Raw genomic sequence first — 21,285 nt, 5'->3', positions numbered from 1 at the left:
CCCTGGTTTTGCATGGCACTGAAAGCTGTGGCTTAGCGGGCAGCAAATGGGCGAATTGACATAATTTTGATTTTTCCCAGAAACTACAAATATTATTCTAAAGGGTTATTTATATTATTTTTGTTTTCAAAGCTGCAAGATGCGAGCAGCCTCCTACCACAGTCTTTTGGGGGCGAGAAACTTGGCCCCTTCAAGTGGTTTGAAAAAAATTTGGATCTCTGTCACGACTTCCTCCTTCTTGATTCATTCCTATCCAGATCTCTTTGTTTTCATTTTTTCTTAGTTTTTACTTGCCTGTTTAAATTAAATTTGTCTCTTAAGTGTTTTTTCTTCAACCTAAGGTACATTCAGCTGTTTCATTTTATTCTGCCTGTTCGTTTGATTATTACCTCGTTCTTTCTTATTTTAGTTTTAGAGGCACGGGTTATGTATAATAGCTGTTCCGGGCACGCCTCGCGCGCCCGGAATATCTTGCCCGGGTCGGAATGTTCCAGAGCCTTCCAGAATATTCTATGGCACACCAATCGATTTTTCGAGAAAATTCGAGAATCAATCGGAGAGCGGTCGGTGGACCTGCACGGCGGGTCGCGCGGGAGGAGGGAGGCTGTCATTGGGAGCGGTGAGCGGTGTCGCTGGGTCTGCGCGGTGCGTCGCGCGGGGGGATTCCTGGCACGAATTTCCTGCGAATTTCCGGCAATTTTTAGGCGCGCTTAGAGCTGTAATATAATGATGATAAAATAATTGGCGGTCCGCCGCGCCGCACATTGGTTCCCAGACCCCGATCTAGGTGGCATTAATTCGAAAAAATGAATTTTGCAAAAATTAAAATTTGACACCACAGATTGATAGTGCATACTCTAGAGAGTACCTTGGCCAAATATCATGAAGAATGGATCACTAATGAGGAAATGATATGCACCTAGAGGTGAGGCCGCGAGGTACTTTCGAGCGGACTCACACCAGATTTTAGTGTTTACTGTTTGGTCCTATGATTTGAAGTTCATCATACAGAAATAGATGCAAATGTGAAGTGTCCTGTTATGGTGTATCAAAAATATAAGGCATGTCAAAGGTTTATACGTTTTTACTATCCTTCAAAAACGTGTCTATACATCTAGACAAGCCGCTAGACATAGCGTTATTCTCTACTAATTTCAAGCAAATTTTTACAAAAATGGCTCTAGATGAATGTCTTGCGCCGGTTCGCACGCATACTGACCTACTGTAGTAGTTAGTACTAACCCTACACTTGATTTTAGTGCAATAAAATTCTGCGCATACTTGCGTCCCTGGGGGTTAGGACACTTTGAATTTCCAAAACCGGCTTTCAAGAAATGAAGAATTAACATACTAAGGAGCTCACTGCAGACCTCAGATCCTTGGGAAGAAGAATACTGCATTTTTGACAGGTCATGTGGGTTCTCAAATCTTCATAATCGTTAGGATGATTGTTTTTTACCTTGTCTATACCTCTAGAGAAGCCCATAGACTTAGCACAGCTCCGGTTTTTTGACTGGAAATTTTACAATTATGGCTCAAAATAAAGGTTATGCGTAGGTTCGCACACGTGCAGACCGACTGTAGTAGTTAGTGCTAACCCTACACTTGATTTCGGAGCAAAAAAATTCTGCGCATACTTGCGTCCCTGGACGTTAGCGCACTTTGAAATCCCAAAACCGGTCTTCGAGAAATGAAGAATTGACATACTGAGGAGCTTACTGCAGACTCCAGATCTTTGAGGATATGAATACCTACTGCATTTTTTGCAAATCACGTGAGTTCTCAAATCCTCACAATCATTGGGATGATTATTTTTCACCTTGTCTATACCTATAGAGAAGCCCATAGACTAAAGACAGTTCCCGTTTTTTGACTGGAAATTTTACAATATGACTCAAAATACAGGTCGCGTGGGTTCTTGAATCCTCACAATCGTTTAGATAATTGTTTTTCACCTTGTCTTTACCTTTAGAGAGGCCCATAGACATAGCATTGTTCCACAGGAGAGGAGCTTACTGCACTCCTCGCGCATTATTCCGTGATTGTATGAGTAAATGTCCTCTGACTTAACAACGAATGCTTATTTCTTTCTTTGGTTCATGATTTCTTCGTGTTTTTATTCTCTCAGGTTTGAAAGGCTCTGAAATCATCGCAAGCTCACAACTTCATATATTTTGTTTAAATAGGGAAAAAAAGCAAATGTGACACCTCACTCTTTTTGCTGCGTAATGAAATACGAGTATTATACCTATGAATATTTTCCTGCTCTTACAGACAGGAATCATTTTTCTTTCAAAATACTTTGTTATTAATTTTGGTTTCTGCTTTCCTTCATTGAGTGAACATACTTCTTGTTCAAGTAGAATATTTTTGTTACATATGTTTAAATTGCCGCGTAATATGAATTTAAAAGTATTTTTTAAATTATTGACGGAGATCAAATTTTAATTCATAGTTATTTTGATAACATAATAATTCTGATAGCAAAATTGTACCATTAAATTAAAAAGCTTCAAAATTCATGTTGGTTTTAAAGCGCTGCGAATTAATAAATCAGCGAGCGTTGAGGTTCAAATAGAGTTCTTCTTACGCTGATTTGTCCACACAGTATGAAAAACTCGATTAGTGGAATAAATCGTTTTCTTTGGTACTGAAATTGATAGTCCTCAAGGAAACCACAAAATTTACTAGGTATATTTTACCATACTAATTCCTTGTTCACAAAGCTATACAACATTGCTCCCCCCCCCCCCATCCAAAAAAATTAGTAATTAGAGGACAAATCCTCGTAAGTTCATCGATAGTTTTTGATGATCAATAAAAAAAAGTTGAAAAATATATCAGTCCAGGAACCAAGCCATGTTAAAATATTAGTAATGCAGTATTAAGTATGAATTTTCGAGCTAAATGCAAATTTACCACCTTATGCTAACTGATACGGTCAAATTGACTTCAAATTCATAATTAGTGACCCAAAGAACCTCTAGAAACATATATTACATGTCATCATCAGTGATATTCTAATTAATGCCACCTAGATCGGGCCCTGGAACCAATGTGCGCCGTGACCTCGAGATTCTCGGTCTCGCCCCGTGGGTTGGCTGTAGGTCGGCAATGTTCAATAAGGTCGGATCTCGCGATCTTCCCTCCGTCCCACTACGGGCTGTGAGGCCAAAATTCTAGCCGTAAGTTGGCGAACGACACGAATTGTCGAATATGCATGAGTATTTTCGAAATTTTCAAATCGAAAATGGCGGTGGCCAAGATTACGCCAATTAGGAGAAAAACTGTAATACAGTGGACTCTCGATAATTCGAACCTCGATAATTCCAAAACCTCGTTAATTCGAAGGAAAGTCTGTTTCTCTTGAAAATCTCTCGATAATTCGAAAAAAATCAATGTATTTTTCTCCCCTCGTTATTTCGAAATTTTTAAGCTGGTGCGACCCTCTATAATTCGAAATTGCGACGAAAATTCTCTCTGTAATTCGAAGTGTGGAAAGTAAATATGGGCCTCCCTCTATAATTCGAAATAAGACGATACATTCCCTCTACAATTCAAAGTCAACTGTTTATGTACCTGGGTGTCTGAAAGAGCTTGGCCTTTGACCTAAAGACCTTTTGGCGTAAATCCGTCCATTTGCCCCTCTACAGGGTGTCCGGAAGTTAACGTACTTAACTTTCAGGATCGCTTTTTCGGCTCAAAATAAGACTTTTTTTTCCTATACACATATGCCCGAAAACGCCTCATACGTGAGCTATGCGCTTCCAAAGTTGCCATTTTTTTTCGTTCAAATTAATATAGCTCCTCGTCTTTTTTTCATAGGTGGTTGAAATTTTGTTTTGGGGGTATTTTTTAGCGCTCTATTCATTTTTTGTGTTTTCAAGGACGTACGTCTTCGAAAAATGACGTCACAAGCGTTCCCGAATTTGAAAATTGCGATAACTTTTTTGGTAGATGATATTTCGAAAAACGGATTACGGCACGTGAAAGAGCGTAAAAAATCAAGGGGTCAGGGTACTGCACAAAATTTTCCAGAAACGCGTTATTTCGACGCAAAAGAACTTTGAAAAATTTTAAGATTTTCGAAGCTCCTTGCTGTGTAGGCAATTTTTCCTACAAGGATTGAAAAATTGCCTACAGAGCAAGGGGCTTCGAAAACCTCGAAGCTATTGAGACGGCTCCCTCACACTTTTTCCAGGCTTGGGACTGGCCCGAGCATCATCCTACGAAAATTGCGGTTAGGCGGCGATATTTTTGGTATCAAATATCCACCGAAAAATCATACTCGGAGGCTTATCGAAAACATGGTTTCAAAGTGTGGAAGTAATTCGGTTTTCACATCCGAAGTACTTCGGTTCTCACATCCGAAAAACTTCGGTTCTCACATCTGAAATACTTTAGATGTAAGAACTGAAGTTTCGGATGTGTGATCCAAACCTCAGCAGCTAGACCTTAAGTGTTCGGATGCTCAATCCGAAAACTTCAGAGATCCATATGACCTAAACTTTGGGTCCCACGCACGAAGTTTTTTTCTCCGTGCAGTATCTCATGCAATCCGTAGTGCGTGCTTTTCTCAATGAAAAGAAATACTTTGACAAAGTCGAAATTCGATGAAGATATTCAAATAGTGAAACAATGATAAGACATTGATTGCAACTGCAAGATTATTGATGTGCTGCGAAATCGGTATATCAAAATGTGAGGAGGAAAAAACCATCAGAATTCAATTTTTAATCTGATCGAGCGCTCATCATAACGCTGCCACGTGCTATGGGAGGTTGTGAGAGACCATAATGCACATTTGTGGAGTGCAAATGAAGAATTTCTACCCACTGAAAAAATTATTTAAAAAATTCGGCTGATGCGACCCCTGAAAGTTGATCAATTGGCCTGAAATTTTGTACGAGGCAGTTCTTTTACTAATGCAGAACACCCCCTCCCCCCCTCACTGGAGGTAACTTATCCGCATTTTTTTGGTTTAATTACTGTTCTTTGTTGTTTCTTTTCTTTAATACGAAAAAATCCGCTTCTTAGCTATTCTCGCGCTACTGTGTGGGTAATCATTTCGAGCGACAGTACACACATTGGCAAGCATCAACATAAGTAAATGAATTGAATTTAATCTCCGAACCTTTCACTGCACCCAAAGTACTTACAAGATCTGCCATTGAACATGAAATAAGAAATTCGATGAATAAGTGCAGAGCAGATATCACGAATCTCTGCATTGAGAGGAGCGGCGTTGAACAGCCCCGAGCATTCACAAGTAATTATTAAGGCATGACTTGTTAAACTTATGCTAAGAAACTACCACACTTTAAAACCATGTTTTCGATAAGGCTCGACGAAAAACTCGAGAAAAGCGACGACAACGTCTCTCTTGAAAAGATACAACGCATGCGTTGCAGTAAACGGCTCCCATTTTGAACAAAACCTGTGGGTGAACTGGGCCATTCAATTTTACTGTTGATATCGTCCATTTGTTATGCAAAAAAACCAAAAAAAAAAAAACAAAAAAAACCTTTTAAACCGCCCCGAGCATTCACAAGTAATTATTAAGCATGACTTGTTAAACTTATGCTACGAAACTACCACACTTTGAAACCATGTTTTCGATAAGCCTCCGAGTATGATTTTTCGGTGGATATTTGATACCAAAAATATCGCCGCCTAACCGCAATTTTCGTAGGATGATGCTCGGGCCAGTCCCAAGCCTGGAAAAAGTGTGAGGGAGCCGTCTCAATAGCTTCGAGGTTTTCGAAGCCCCTTGCTCTGTAGGCAATTTTTCAATCCTTGTAGGAAAAATTGCCTACACAGCAAGGAGCTTCGAAAATCTTAAAATTTTTCAAAGTTCTTTTGCGTCGAAATAACGCGTTTCTGGAAAATTTTGTGCAGTACCCTGACCCCTTGATTTTTTACGCTCTTTCACGTGCCGTAATCCGTTTTTCGAAATATCATCTACCAAAAAAGTTATCGCAATTTTCAAATTCGGGAACGCTTGTGACGTCATTTTTCGAAGACGTACGTCCTTGAAAACACAAAAAATGAATAGAGCGCTAAAAAATACCCCCAAAACAAAGTTTCAACCACCTATGAAAAAAAGACGAGGAGCTATATTAATTTGAACGAAAAAAAATGGCAACTTTGGAAGCGCATAGCTCACGTATGAGGCGTTTTCGGGCATATGTGTATAGGAAAAAAAAGTCTTATTTTGAGCCGAAAAAGCGATCCTGAAAGTTAAGTACGTTAACTTCCGGACACCCTGTATAATTCGAATTCAGATGGCGCCTTCCCTCTATAATGCGAACCTCTCTAATTCGAAATTTTTCCACATGGAATCTCTTTAATTCGAACTCTCTTTATTTCGAAACCTCGCTAATTCGAAGAAAAAGCCGATTCCCTTCAATTTCGAATTATCGAGAGTCACTGTAGGTAGAAGTTCAATAAAAAGGGCTGTCATATTGATTTTCGAGTTTCCTCATAGCATACCTCATACCTCCGCATACCGCATACCTCATAGGCTTTGGAACACGAATATGCACGAATTTTCTAAAAAAATAAGATCCAGGATGGTGGCAGCTCAATGAAGCCTAAAAAATTGACTTTTACAAGAGGCTTAGAAAATTGGAATATATTGGAATGCAGGATCCCATGGTATTTTTCGTTAATAAACATGCGTATTCATGGATTTATTTCAAAATTTCATGTCCAAGATGCAAAGTTCTTTAAGCTCAAAAATCCCGTGTTCAATCAACTCAGCGATCAGTATCCCATCGAAGCTGGATTCAGTTTGGGTTATGAATATCGGCCCAGAACTCGGACGGTAGGTATAGCATTTTTGTTCAGTATCCGAGGAACTTGAAGCGGAGCAGTTGATTCGCCCCTACAGCACTCATTGATGTGGGTCGGTAGCCGAAATAAATGAGACGCTGATGATCACTCAAAGATGTTTATTATAACGATTATAACGAAATCACGACTTGAACAGGAAGGGGCTGGATCTGGCTAGTAGCCAGTCTGTCTGTGGGTGCCCCGTTGCCAGGTCGGGCACACACCCTATTGAGTAAGGCTATGATGCCACATAGCCTTACTGCACCTCCCGATTTTTTTTTTTTTTTTTTTTTTTTTTTTTTAAAGAAAGCACTTGGTGCGTGATTATGTGTGGGATATTTCCACATTCATGTTGCTTTCTGAGCAAAATAAAGCTGTATGGAGCTTAGTAATGTAGCCATTGGGCTGAGAAAATAATAATGTCGCCATTGGGCGTAATGAATTATTTATGTAGCCATTGGGCTTAGAAACTGATAATGTCGCCATTGGGCGTAATGAATTATTTATGTAGCCATTGGGCTGAGAAACTAATAATGTCGCCATTGGGCGTAATGAATTATTAATGTCGCCATTGGGCGTAATGAATTATTAATGTAGCCATTGGGCTGAGAAACTACTAATGTCGCCATTGGGCGTAATGAATTATTAATGTAGCCATTGGCTTAGATACACTTAATGTCGCTATTGGGCGTATTGAGTAACTTATGTTACCACTAATTTACTTGAGATAATTACAATACAAAGGTTAGGGGTGGGAACCCCAGTCATAGGTACTTTTAAATTGGTATTTCATTTGACTAGTTTCATTTTATACATTAATTAAATCAATATCACAATTAAATAGATTGAACATTGTTCACGAGGCAAATACACAGGAAGAAATGAGTAGTAACTTGCTTTGATACACAGTTTTTTTTATATTAGTACATCAGGTAGCACTCTAATTATTTCACTTCCTTACAAAGTCATTTCCGAGTTTTTTGGGAATACCTCGTCCACCATGTCTTAATTTTTGATTGAATGGGCTATTCTTATTAATATTTATGACCTCCTTAGGTGTTGAAGTGCTTGGTTCTGTCTCAAATCCCAAAAAATCTTCTTCATCTGTACTTTCTGTCTCCTCATTTGTGACTTTTTCTTTTGGCACATTAGGTTCAATTACAGTGATTTCACTAGAGTCATCTGATGAGACAGAGTTAAGGGAATTTTCAGTTGGATTTTTAATCGGAGGAGCCAGATTGAAAGTTTGAATTGGAGCAACCTGATTAGCAGCATTTATGTTATGTTCATTATCAGTGTTCCCTTGTGGTAAATAAAACAAGTAGGGGTTAACATCGTTTTCTGTCCTAGAATTACAATAATTTTTCCTTAGAAATTTTGAGTTTCGTACAATGGTTCCCCCGTCTTCCTTAGATACTAGATATGATCTTGGAGCTTCCAACTTTTTAATTATTCTCCCTGGATACCAGCGGTTATCTTGTTCTCTAATGAAGATCTTTTCATTCTCTAGAAACTCTTGTTTAGGTTTACTACTTTGGTTATAGTGACTCTCTGTTTTTCTCTGATGTTCCCTCATTTTTTCTGAGACATTGATGATCTGAGGGACCAAAACTTTTTGAGACACTGGTACATTTGTTCGGAGGACTCGATTCATTAGCAGTTGAGCAGGAGACGCTCCAAGAGCTGGGATAGGAGAATTGTTATATTCCAAAATAGCAAGATCCAAGTCGCCTTTGCTTTCTGTGACTTTTCTTAGCAGCATTTTGGCTCTTTTCACCCCGTTTTCTGCCATGCCATTGGATTGTGGGTATTTAGGACTCGATGTTTGGATTTTGAAATTGAACTGTTTAGCGAATTGACTTAACTCAAAAGAACCAAATGGCTGGTTATCTGCAATGACAAGCGCTGGAATACCGTGAATTTTGAAAATCTCTTTAAAAAGTCTGATTACTTCTAAAGACGTTTTATTTCTCATGGGTCTCACCTCAAGCCATTTCGAGTAGTAATCAGTTAGAATTAAGAAAGATTTTCCTGCAAACTCTGCTATATCAGATCCTACCTTGTGAAACGGCAAGTTAGGAATGGTGTGAGAAATCAAAGGCTCCTTTACATTTTTTGGTAGAAATTTACTACACGTGGGACACGCTTTTATATAATTTTCTATGTCTTTGATATAAGTAGGCCAGTAGACAATTAATTTAGCCTTTTCTATTGTTTTGCTGATCCCTAAATGCGAGTCTCCATGCAGTAATTTTAGGTAAACTGTTTTTAATTCAGTTGGAATGATTAATCGGTTTTTAAAATATATAATATCGTTATTCATTGCAATTTCATGCCTGATCTTATAGAAAGGTTTAAGGGCCTCATCGTTACAACTGTTCCAGTCTTGTAAATGCATTTGCTTCACACGTTCTAACATTGGGTCACTACATGTAGCTTTTTGCAGTTCTAGGAATTTTGGGGTTGATAATTCAAAGTTGGTCTCAATACAATGAACCACCTCATTTAATGGGATAAAATCCTCTGGCTTACCATTTAAAAAGTTTCTTGAGAGCAGATCGGCTAGATACATATTTTTTCCTGGAATATATTTTACTTCTAGGTCATACGGTAGCAGTTTGAGTAGTAGTCTCTGTAGGCGATTTGACATAATTTGAGAAATATTTTTCTGAAAACTAGGCTCTAAGGGTTTATGATCATTTTCAACATAAATTTTATAACCATATACAATGTTATGAAAGCGTTTGGTTCCAAATACAATACTGAGAAGTTCTTTTTCGATCTGTGCGTAGCGACATTCCGCATCAGATAAGTTACGAGACGCAAAAGCTATAGGTCTTTTTTCTTGCAAGAGACAAGCTCCCAGACCAAATTGAGACGCGTCACATTGCAGAGTTATCTTTTTAGCTGGGTTAAAATTAGCTAGACTGCTTATTGCACAAACTGCCTCTTTTATTTTATTGAAGTTCTCAGTATGTATCTGTTGCCATGTGAACACTGAATTCTTTTTAAGCAGTCCTCGAAAAGGCTGAATCAGGTCCGCAAGATGAGGAATATATTCACGGACATAATTCACACTCCCCAAAAAACTTTGTAATTCCTTACGATTATTTGGATTTTTTAATTGCAAAATGGCCTCCAAGTATTCTGGATTTGGGCTAATTCCTTCCTGATTGAGAACGTGCCCCATGTAATTAATAGATGTCTTTTTAAATTGAAATTTAGATTTATTAAACTTAATATTCAGTTCCTCTGCTCTTCGCATTACCTCTGCAAAAGCTCTGTCATGCTCTTCTTCAGTTTCACCGCAAATTAGTATATCGTCAAAATAGATGATTACATTCGGAATATCACCGAAGTATTTGGTCAATACTTTTTGAAAAATTTCTGGGGCACAAATTATTCCAAACGGTAGTCTCAAAAATTTGAAACTTCCAAACGGTGTGTGAAACCCAACGTACTTTGTTGATTCTGGAGACAATTTACAATGCCAAAATCCATCCTTAATATCTAGAACAGTGAACAACTTTTTGTTTGTGAGTTTAAGTTTAATTTCTTCAAAGGATGGTATGAGAAAAAGTTCTCTTTTAATATGTTTATTCAATCGATTAGGATCTAAGCACACCCTGATGGATCCATCATCTTTTTCCACAACGACTAGGTTACTGAACCATATAACATTCTTGACATCATTTGAGATTATGTTCAAAGATTGTAATGCATTTAATTTATCTCGCAGGGGAGTTCTAATTTTATGCGGCAATCTTCTCGGTGGATCATTTGATGGGATTGCATTAGGTGAAACAAATAAGTCAACTACGTCTGGAAATTCTCCAACGCCGGAAAACTGTTTGGGAAATTTTGCAAGAACTGCAGCTTCATCAGTGAAGGCAGACACATAATCTATTTGTTTTTTAAAAATTAGGCCAAGTTGTACTGATGTTTGTAGGCTTAACAGAGGGGTAGAGCCTGTTTTGGTTACAGTGAACTTAATTGTATAAGGAACACTAGTATTGGGTAATTGACATTTTAAGGTTACGTTACCAAAAGTTTCGATAGGAGCTCCGCCATATCCCAGAACCCTTGTTGTATTGGGAACTAAATCATCACTTAAAGTCTTAACTTTTTGATAAAGATGCCACGGTAAAATATTTATTTCGGCACCGGTGTCGATTTTGAAATCAATGAAAGAATTATTAACCAGCAATTGTTGCATCCAGAACTCATTTGTCTCAGCGGAAGAAACTACATTTACATTTACATGATTTGATTGATTAGCATGATGCGTTTGATAGCTTGCTTTTTGATTGCGACCCGCACTCGCTTCAATTTTAGAGCTTTTACCGCACTTGCTCAGATTATAGTCAGTAATAGGGGGATTTGAAAAGGACTTTGGAAAATTATGTGGAATGCAACTAATTTCTGAGATATAAACATAATCTGAAGCTTCGACTTCATCAAGGTGCACTGAAGGTGCTGAATTTTCAGGACAAATCACTTCGTTAATACGGCACATTTTTTCAAAATGATTTCGACCCAAGCATTTTTTACACTGCTGCCGATAAGCAGGACACTGTCGCACAGGATGTTGTAGACCGCAGGAACGACAATCAATGATTCTTGACGGCTGCTGTTGATTGGGCGAGTTGTACCTGCTTTGATGGTTGTATCCTTGTCCGAAGTTGTTGTTTCGTCCTTGTCCAGAGTTGTTGTTTCGAGCTCGTCCAGCGAAGTTGTTGCCTTGATTTGAGGGGTTGCCTTGAAATCTTCCACTATTGACTAGATCAACACTTGATGCTTTGGGTTGATTGACTTCATTCGACCTTTTCTTTCCTGCTTCGACGGAGAGGCACAAGGAAACTACTTTCTCTAGCGGCAGTTCCTCGCCGAGGAGACGTTCTCTCAGTTGAACATTATGGATGCCTATGATGATTCGGTCTCTGATAAGTGAATCTCTCAGCTTTTCGAATCCACAATCTTCGGCTAATTTTCTAATTGCCATATAAAATTGATCGAATGATTCCCCTTCTTGTTGATCTCTCGTATTGAACAAGTATCTACAGTAAGCTATGTTTAGTTTAGGCTTGGCAAATTCAGTTAGAACTTTTAGAAGACCATCTACTGTCTTCTTTTGAGCGTCAGTAATGATGAGGGTGTTAAGAATTTCTTCTGCGTCAGTGCCCAATATATTGAGAAAGATAGCGACTTGGACTTTCTCATCTTTCTTGTCTAATTCGTAGCCTATACTGTAATTGGACCACTGTTTTTTGAAACGTTTCAGGTTTTCATGGACGTTTCCACTGAGAGAAAGGGGATCGGGAGTTCGCAATTCCATTGTTTTAATTGCGAGTATGAGAGATTCTTGAATGCAATAATTGCTTAGCCTATAATAATGATAGGTGCCTCATCTGGTACTGTTATCAGTCATAACCTTGAAGCGCATGGAGACTAAGACATTATAAAAATTAAAAACAATTCGAACTAAATCGATAGGATAAAATTCACTGAAATCACTGTAGCTGTGGATTCTGCTTGAGCGTCATGTCGGGGGATGAGTTAAAACAATCTATTTACCCATTTTCTTCTGATGATCTGCGGCAGTGAGCATGGTGGCCTAACAGGTGCATGGCCAGTCCCCAGTTCTTAGCTGATCAGGTGAATTCGCTGATTTCTGTCACGTTATCCTCGTCGCCATGATGTGGGTCGGTAGCCGAAATAAATGAGACGCTGATGATCACTCAAAGATGTTTATTATAACGATTATAACGAAATCACGACTTGAACAGGAAGGGGCTGGATCTGGCTAGTAGCCAGTCTGTCTGTGGGTGCCCCGTTGCCAGGTCGGGCACACACCCTATTGAGTAAGGCTATGATGCCACATAGCCTTACTGCACTCATCAGTGAGGCCGATGCTTCGGGTCGGAAATATTCGAACTGATTCAATAAGACGCTGGAATCTATTAGCTCATCTGAGTTGGTACAAAAGACCCGGCTTATTACATCAACTGAACCAGGACCCAGCAATGAGCAAATATCACGGCACGCGTTGGTTCGATGCGTGGACTTCCCCTCCCCGCCTTTCTGTTGCCCTTCACCCTTCGATGTCTCCAGGTAAAGCAAAGCGCACATCTCAACGCTGCAACACGCCGGAGCCGAAGATTGAGGGTTGCGGGAGCAGTTCAATCATTTTATTCATAAGATTCAAAAACGGAGATTTCAATTTTACGACCAGGGAACATGATGAAGAGTTTTATAATGCCACTTCATTATTGTAATTTGTTTAATGTGTTTGATTTTCTCATAACTTAATGTGGCTTTGGAGTTCATGCCGAGCTAGGCCTAGGGCATGAGCCTTTGCTGCTTCCTACTGTATTTTATGTTTGTTCATTACATCTTTTTCTTTCTTTTTATAAGTCACTAACACCTAGAAAAAGATATATTAATGGAAATGTTCAAAAAGTGAAAAAAGAAAAGGAAAGAATAAATTAGATTTGGAGATTGAGCTGGAAGCTTGTGAAAAGGTATGACATTGTGCATGGTTTTTTGGTGCAGTAACACTGACGTCCAATGGTCCATTTCCAATTTTTCTAGAATTTCATTCCCTTCTTCTTCCGAGAATTTTTTGTTTTTAATTTTTTATTTTCAGCGTGCTACACAAAATCAAGACACAATAAGGAGGCAAAAAAAATATTATCATGAAACGACAGGAAGAGTGCAGTTTTCTTCGATCTGAACTTTCAGAAATCCAGCGAAAAAATTTTGCAACTTCTTCTCCTAAAAATTTGTCTTATTTCACCGCAAATTTCTGACTTTTTGCTTTAAACCTTCTCTTCACGCCAAAATCTTGTCTTATTTCCGAGAATACATCAGAGTTCCGGTAGAACTTCGGAGTTGGACGTGCTGAAACCAAGGAAAATGCTATTCTTATCCCCCTCCGCCTACCTGCTACCCCTCCTTCTTTGTGGAGACGATTCTAAAAGTTGATCAGGGTCCACTCTTATTTTCTCAATACAGCAGTGAGACTCTGGCACGCCTCTGGAATTTGCACTTCATTGGGCGCTCTGCTGTAAAATTTTGCGATGAATACCATAGTGCCACTGGTTTTCTCTGAAACGAATTCCCAAGATCATTTGTACCTGGCCATTCTCTAAATTATTACAAGTCGGGCGAGCGCGGGGACTGCGGGAGTGAAAAGAGAATCAACCCAAAGGAATCCGAATTCCATCGTCTTGAAGCCTCCTTGGCGCCCTGCAGGCGGTAAGAGCTGCCCTGATTTTAATAGTATAGTTTCCAAGCAAAATGTTAAATTTATCAAAATCAGACCTCCCCTTATTTATACTGAAGGGAACAGAGAGAAAGGGTCCTTTAGGTATATGAAATTTATTTTTGCTGGATTTTCTGCATAGATTGCTGCGTGCGAAGCATATAGGGGTCGCTAGTTTCTAAATAAAATGGATGGACGGACGGACGGATAAATGCATGGATGGATGGATGGATGGACGGATAAATGCATGGATGGATGGACGGACGGACGGACGGATTCATGCATGCATTAATGAATGAATGAATGAATGAATGAATGAATGAAGGAATGAACGAACGAACGAACGAACGAACGAACGGACGGACGGACGGACGGACGGACGGACGGACGGACGGACGAACGAACGAACGAACGAACGAACGAACGAAACAATAAATAAATATATAAATAATTAAATAAATAAATAAATAAATAAATAAAAAGATACATAAATAAATTAAAATGGGAAATGTAATCCTTCCATTACATTTTTACCTGAAAAATTGTTTCTTCGGAGGGCACGTTCAAATTATCAGATTCTAGCAGTTTACATACTTCATCTATTGGCAAAAGCAGGTACTCTTGGTTGCATATAACTTGCACAAAATGTTCCTGTCAAGAACACGAGAATTCAAGGAAAATAAGGTAGAGAATATAAAAATAAAATCTTTGACTCTGATTGTATTTTTGGAATTTTTTGGCTTTATTTTCACCGCAAAATGGTGTGAACCCAGCACCATTTCACCACCTTGTTACATACATACATGCATACATGAACAACATACATGTTGAATATGTCCAAGAAACTACAACCAAGAAAACACTGATCTGTTCGGGTTCCCTGAGTGTCCTTATAGCCTTACTTTCATTAGCGCCGATCCTTTAGTAATCCAAATTCTCAACCTGCTGCACTCCCTCATGTCAGACGCTTTCCATATCTCTTTAATTTGGACACTTTGCCATGTTGGAATCCCTAGCAACACAAAAGGGGACAAATTTGCCAAAGAGGCTGCACTCACCGTCGGCCTTTTCTATCCACTCTCAGCTACTTTAGCTGATCTTGCAACTTCAATCAAGCATCAAATCCTCAATGAGTGGGAGCTGGAATGGGAACATACCAGAAAACCAAAAATCATCCAGTAGACCTAACCACAATGCTCATTCAGCCACCAAATAACCTCACTCGCAAAGAGCAACCCATACTAACAAGACTATGCATCGGTCACACTAATTTCTCTCACCAATTCCTCGTCAAAAAAGTGGATCAACCTCACTGGAATCCCTGCAAAACTGCACTCACAGTCGAGCACGTTCTCTGTCGTTGCAGTCTTTTTGAAAAGGACAGAGGAAAATACCTCGATCCAGATCTAAACCTCAAGTCACACCTCTCCAATGAAGACAGTATCAAGAAAACCATCAACTTCTTGAAGAGTACATCCGCTGCGATTGAAACTTGTGATCCAACAAATTCTATACAAATTAAAATTAATCAAGTTTTTCTTGTGTAATACTATTTTTATTTTATTTTTTATTTTTATTTTTATTTTTTATTTTTTACATAACATACATAAAGCCACCATATGGGGCTATTGTACTAGTCAACATGGTATTTAGTTACAAAAAAGACGTTAAAACAAATTTATCTTATAATAAATTTATAACCTGCAATAACAGCAAGTTGGAAAACAGAGAGAGTGAATACCGTGAGTTATCAATACTAGAACATTAAGTTAGGAAGTTAAGCAGTGGTGAAAAACTCAGAGAGATCTTGAAAGGATTCAGCCAAAAGAAACGATTTCAAATGTGAAAAAAATTTGCTGATCTCTGAGTTCTTAAAGTGAAGTCTAATATTTAGAGGGAGAGCATTGAACAGCTGAATAGAAGCAAACTTAACACTGTTTTCAGAAATTTTGTACTTGGTGGAATTGTTGGGGATGAAGAAGTGTCTGCTGTTGTAGTTGTGTGTGGGAAATAGATCAGCCGGCTTTATTATTTCTCCTTCTACTGCATATTTAATACATTCATAGATGTATAAAGAGGTCACTGTAAACAGTCTCTCTGATGACATTATTTCTTTACAGTCACTTCCATATGGTTTGTTGTATATAATTCTAATGATCTTGAGGTGTTCTTTGGAAACACGTTTTGGTAATGAAAAATCCCGATATTAGTAAAACTATAGTGTTTAATAAAGGAATGTCTATAAACCTTATCTGAGTAACTTTGAAGGGGGGTCAAATGGATCCCGTTTCTATGTCTGGTCTTAATCTATAATAAAAATACATTCAAAAAAATGAACCAAACAGACAGATCTCTGAAATAATAAAAAAAATTATACCATATCCAATTATATAGTTAATTTTCAAAGACCGAAATCCCTCATATAACGATTCTCGTATAACATCTCGCCACCATTGAATTATAATTAACACAGAAATAAAGAAAAAAAAAAAGCATATAAGACTTGAGCTGGTTAAAATAAATTTAGTAACCCTTGTGATTGAATTAATTAAGTTTAATGCGATTAAAAGAGGTCATGGACTATATTTTACTAAATGGAAAAAATGGTTGTCTATTATCATTTTTGCATTTTAATCTTTGATATTTATGTGTAAGATGAGTATTCTATATAGATGCAAAAATTAAAACATAAATTGAGTTTAACAAATTTTATGTTAGAGTTATCCCATATTATTTAAATACCATTGAATTTTAGCTTACTTAAGTTGAGCTCAAATTCAGTTGCTTTTTCTGTTTTAAAAAAAAGTCGTAACTTTATGATATTGTTATATTATAGGGCAACCCCTAGAGAGGGTATTTTAATATAGTATAAGCACTGTCCTCCCTCCCCACAATAGGAGGACAGTGATTATACAGTAAATATATATAAAAATGTATAGAAATAATTTATATAATTATTAATAATTAACATTATTAAATATATAATTTATAATAATACTATTAATACTATTATTACTATAATACTATTAATACTATAATACTATTCTACTTTTCATCATACAGGGTGTTCGAAAAGTCCCCTCCCCCCTGTGGCGAGGAAAAGTGAGAACTCGTACGATCCTGATCGTCAGAACCCACATAGCACAGAATATTGATATAATACTACAATAGTACTGACACGTCAGTAGTGTCAGTATTTATAAAATGCTGATGTATCCTGATTTAATATTATATCAAGACTATGCCAGTATTTATTAGTTACTGATTTGGAGCTGTCAAAATATTGTTACAGTATTGGCCGAAAAGGTTGATTTCATATGGAAATCAGGGTTATGACAAGGTCATCAGAACACTGCAGGACACCGACAATATGTATGCATTACTACCTTAACACTGACACGTCTGTACACTCAGCGCACTCTGTCAAGTAGATATGAAAGTTCAGACGATGGCCGTCATTTTCATAGTACTACACATGTATTACATTTGAAACATGAATTACACAAGTATACAAGTATTGAATATTATAAACCACTTACTTCATGTCCTGCGACGTTTAGTAGCGTAAAATACCCGGACGCCCTCAGGTGGATTTGAACCCGAACCGTGGAATTCCTAGCCCAGTATTCTGCCATTGAGCCACAGGGAGCTGGTGGTGTTTCGGGTTAAAATCACGCCTGTTAAGGCTGTTATAGCATGCATAGCATCAGTGCGCGGCTCGACTTTCATCATAACTTTGATTAACACCGTGTTTTCTTAGGCTTCCTTTTCTTCCTATATTTTTTTTTCATTTTTTCGTGTTAATTTCTTCTCGTGTTATTTTTTTTTTTACCTCGTCAGCATTGACTCAATACTGTTGTTTGATATATTGAAGGTATCAGTGTTATATTCATGCTGACGCGGTATACCTTTTAACCGACAATCTTAATATCATACTGCATTAGTGTTGGTGATATCATGTCAACATCCAACAATATGTATCAGTATTGACATAAGATTCTGTGCTATGTGGGAAAGCAAGCCTTCCGGAAAGGATCGAGCTTCAGCTGATCAAGCCACAAATTTAGGGTGCCAGATGCTCGTCGGGACGCCTGGGTTCGGGCGCCAAAACACTCGAGGTGCGCGATCAAAAAATGTAATGAGGTGATTTTCCTGAGGTGAGGACAGGCTTGGCAGGAAGGAAAAAATGAGAGCAAATTTGAACGTACTAGAGTCAATTTTATTGACGAGAAAAGAAAACTATTTCTTAAACACAATTATAAACTTAAAATTCTCAAAACAAAAAAAATAACTAAATGCGAGATCAAGATTAGGATGAGTGAAGACGAATGAGTTGATCGGATTGACTTTTAAATTACTTTGAAAGGAACGGTAAAAGGGACATAAAAAATGTTTTCGGACTTTCCAATGAATTTCTCTTTGATTATTTATTTGACCTTAAATCTCCCAGACAACCGGTGCTACTCACCACGTGCATTCAATCTTGAATGGTCGATTTAGGATTCAAAATAACTACTTTCCAAATAAATTCAAATAGCGACCAAAGCTCCAGGTGCTACTCACCACGTGCACTCTTGGAATCTGACACGCTATAAGAGATTTATTTGCCATAATTAAATTAATGTCAGTCTGTCTCCAAATACAAATAATATTCGTTAAAATAAAATTTCAATACGAGGGTAATAGTAGAAATCTCATGTAATTATTTACTGTAGGAGCTACCCGAAATTGGATGCGTCACACAAGCAATTAATTACAAGAAGAATTTGTACTTTCCATTGCAAGCGTGCTACTCATCACGTGCACAGCTCTGCAATGGAAAGGATCCGATTAAGCATTTAACTCATCTTGGTCGGATGACTGCGGTGAAGCACCGGTCGGGACCCCATCAAATTCATTTCATCTAGCTTCCGTACACGTCGACCAACTTCATCCGACTCCAATAAGTTAAATATACTATTAAATAAATTGTTTTCTTACATCAAACTACTTGCCTAGATTAGCTTCGCGACTTCCTTTAGTAAATTTGGTGAAAACAATTAATTAATTAAGCTAAAATAATAAATAACCAACTTTTTCTCAGAAGTCTGAGCGACTGAGCCACCGTGCACACGCTAGACAGCTGGGTAGTCGGGTACAAGAGGTTCCAGATCGCTCCGCGAGAGCGCTCGAGTGGCGCGCGGCCGACCGGTGTACTGCGGTACTTCGCCGTTCCTACAGAATGCGCTACTGTCGCAATCACTTGCTACAGCTGTAGCCATCGAAATTTTTACATATGATTAAATCTGGGCACGGTTTAAAATTAAACAAAATTTCCTAGGTGATTCCTTATTCGAAACTTAAGTGACGGAAAAATTACCGTCACACCCCCCCCCCCTCTAACTTTTGACCTAATTGAGGTAGAGATTTGAAACTTGGAGGGTGTTCCTAGATCAAAGGGAGCTACTTTTTGGACCCCCAAAATTTTGGGGGACCCCTCCTTGGGGGGTTACGGACCCTAACTTTTTTTTTGAAATGGGAAGACCCCCTTTGTGATACCTCGTTCGAAAAAGCATAAAAAAAGAACATTTTTCGCGCAAACCAGAAGTCATTATCTCAAACCATTTCAAAATGGCGGTCGGTCAAAGTTCAAAATGGCCGAAAATTGGCACCTCTGCTATTTGCACATGGATTTGCTTGAAACTCGGTATCTGGGGGTATTTTGGCACAAGAAAAACGAATTTGACGTTAAATTTTTTAAAAAACTCTAATTTTTCAAAATGGCCGCCGGTTTAGGCTCAAAGTGGCCGAAAATTTGACAAACTCGATTTTTTGCCAATGGATTCACCTGAAAGTCGGTATCTGGGGGTATTTTGACCCGAGAATAACGAATTCGACGTTAAGTTTTTTAAAAAAAACTCTAATTTTTCAAAATGGCCGCCGGTTTAGGCTCAAAGTGGCCGAAAATTTGACAAACTCGATTTTTTGCCGATGGATTCACCTGAAACTCGGTGAAGTAACGTCGAATTCGTTTGTCTCCCACCCAGATACCCTCAAACACCGAGTTTCAGGCGAATCTATCGGCAAAAAGTCGAGGTTGCCAATTGTTGACCATTTTGAACTTTAATCGGCGGCCATTTTGAAAAATGAGGGTTTGTTTAAAAATCTAAGGTCGAACCCGTTCTTCTCGGGTCAAAATACCCCCAGATACCGACTTTCAGGTGAATCCATAGGCAAAAAATCGAGTTTGTCAAATTTTCGGCCACTTTGAGCCTAAACCGGCGGCCATTTTGAAAAATTAGAGTTTTTTAAAAAATTTAACGTCAAATTCGTTTTTCTCGTGCCAACATACCCCCTGATACCGAGTTTCAAGCAAATCCATGTGCAAATAGCAGAGGTGCCAATTTTCGGCCATTTTGAACTTTGACCGGCCGCCATTTTGAAATGGTTTGAGATAATGACTTCGGGTGTGCGCGAAAAATGTTCTTTTTTTATGTTTTTTCGAACGAGGTATCACAAAGGGGGTCTTCCCATTTAAAAAAAAAAAGTTAGGGTCCGTAACCCCCCAAGGAGGGGTCCCCCAAAATTTTGGGGGGGCCAAAAAGTAGCTCCCTTTGATCTAGGAACACCCTCCAAGTTTCAAATCTCTACCTCAATTAGGTCAAAAGTTAGAGGGGGGGGGGGGGGTGTGACGGTAATTTTTCCGTCACTTAAGTTTCGAATAAGTAAATTTATTATTAGTCGAATTTATTATTAGAAAATCAAGAAGTTTTGAAAAACGCGGTTTAAACGAACGTTTTTAGCGTGTCAAGAGCTTTCAGAAAATGTATAACATCATAGGGTTTTGTCAACATCAGCTCGTGTTATTGCCTCCGAAGCGCCGTAACGCTCAAAAAAGACCCATTTTTTCTCACGTCAGGGCCAATTTCAAAGAAAGCCGTGTTTTTATTTTGATGAGAAACTGATACGTTGTTCCTGACTTGCTGTAGCCCCTTTGGCTTCCTATCGCATGCTGGGGAAATGTTTTGATCGCGAGTTATAAGAGCGGAAAGGAGCGAAGGTCGGGAAAAATGTGCCATTTAAAACTGCGCGCGCGGCGTTGATCGGAAGGAAAACGTCCCCTTCCTCAGTTCTGCGAATCACACTCCTCAGCCGAACAAACATTGTTGCCACATGTCTCCTGGTCCGTCGCCGCGCGCAGTTTAAAA

General features: G+C 38.5%; 1 protein-coding gene across 14 annotated transcripts in view; it reads right to left on the bottom strand.

Moving 5' to 3' along the window:
* LOC109043408 (kelch-like protein 5) overlaps nt 1-21,285 on the bottom strand; it is a 221,482-nt gene that overhangs the window by 85,389 nt on the left and 114,808 nt on the right. For 13 of the 14 annotated variants that reach the window (XR_011899325.1, XM_072297234.1, XM_072297235.1 and 10 more), the window contains one exon: nt 14,633-14,749. The exons of the other annotated variant lie outside the window; for it this stretch is intronic. Coding sequence is in view for 12 of the 13 variants with exons in the window: in XM_072297234.1 (XP_072153335.1) it covers nt 14,633-14,749 (117 nt within the window). In the remaining variant the exon portion in view is untranslated. The remainder of the gene's footprint in view (nt 1-14,632; nt 14,750-21,285) is intronic. 14 annotated transcript variants of the gene reach the window in all.

The sequence above is a fragment of the Bemisia tabaci genome, chromosome 2 (assembly GCF_918797505.1).
Source record: "Bemisia tabaci chromosome 2, PGI_BMITA_v3".
Classification (NCBI taxonomy): Eukaryota; Metazoa; Arthropoda; class Insecta; order Hemiptera; family Aleyrodidae; genus Bemisia; species Bemisia tabaci.
Note: the sequence above shows the minus strand (reverse complement) of the source record. Positions and strands in the feature narration are given on the sequence as shown.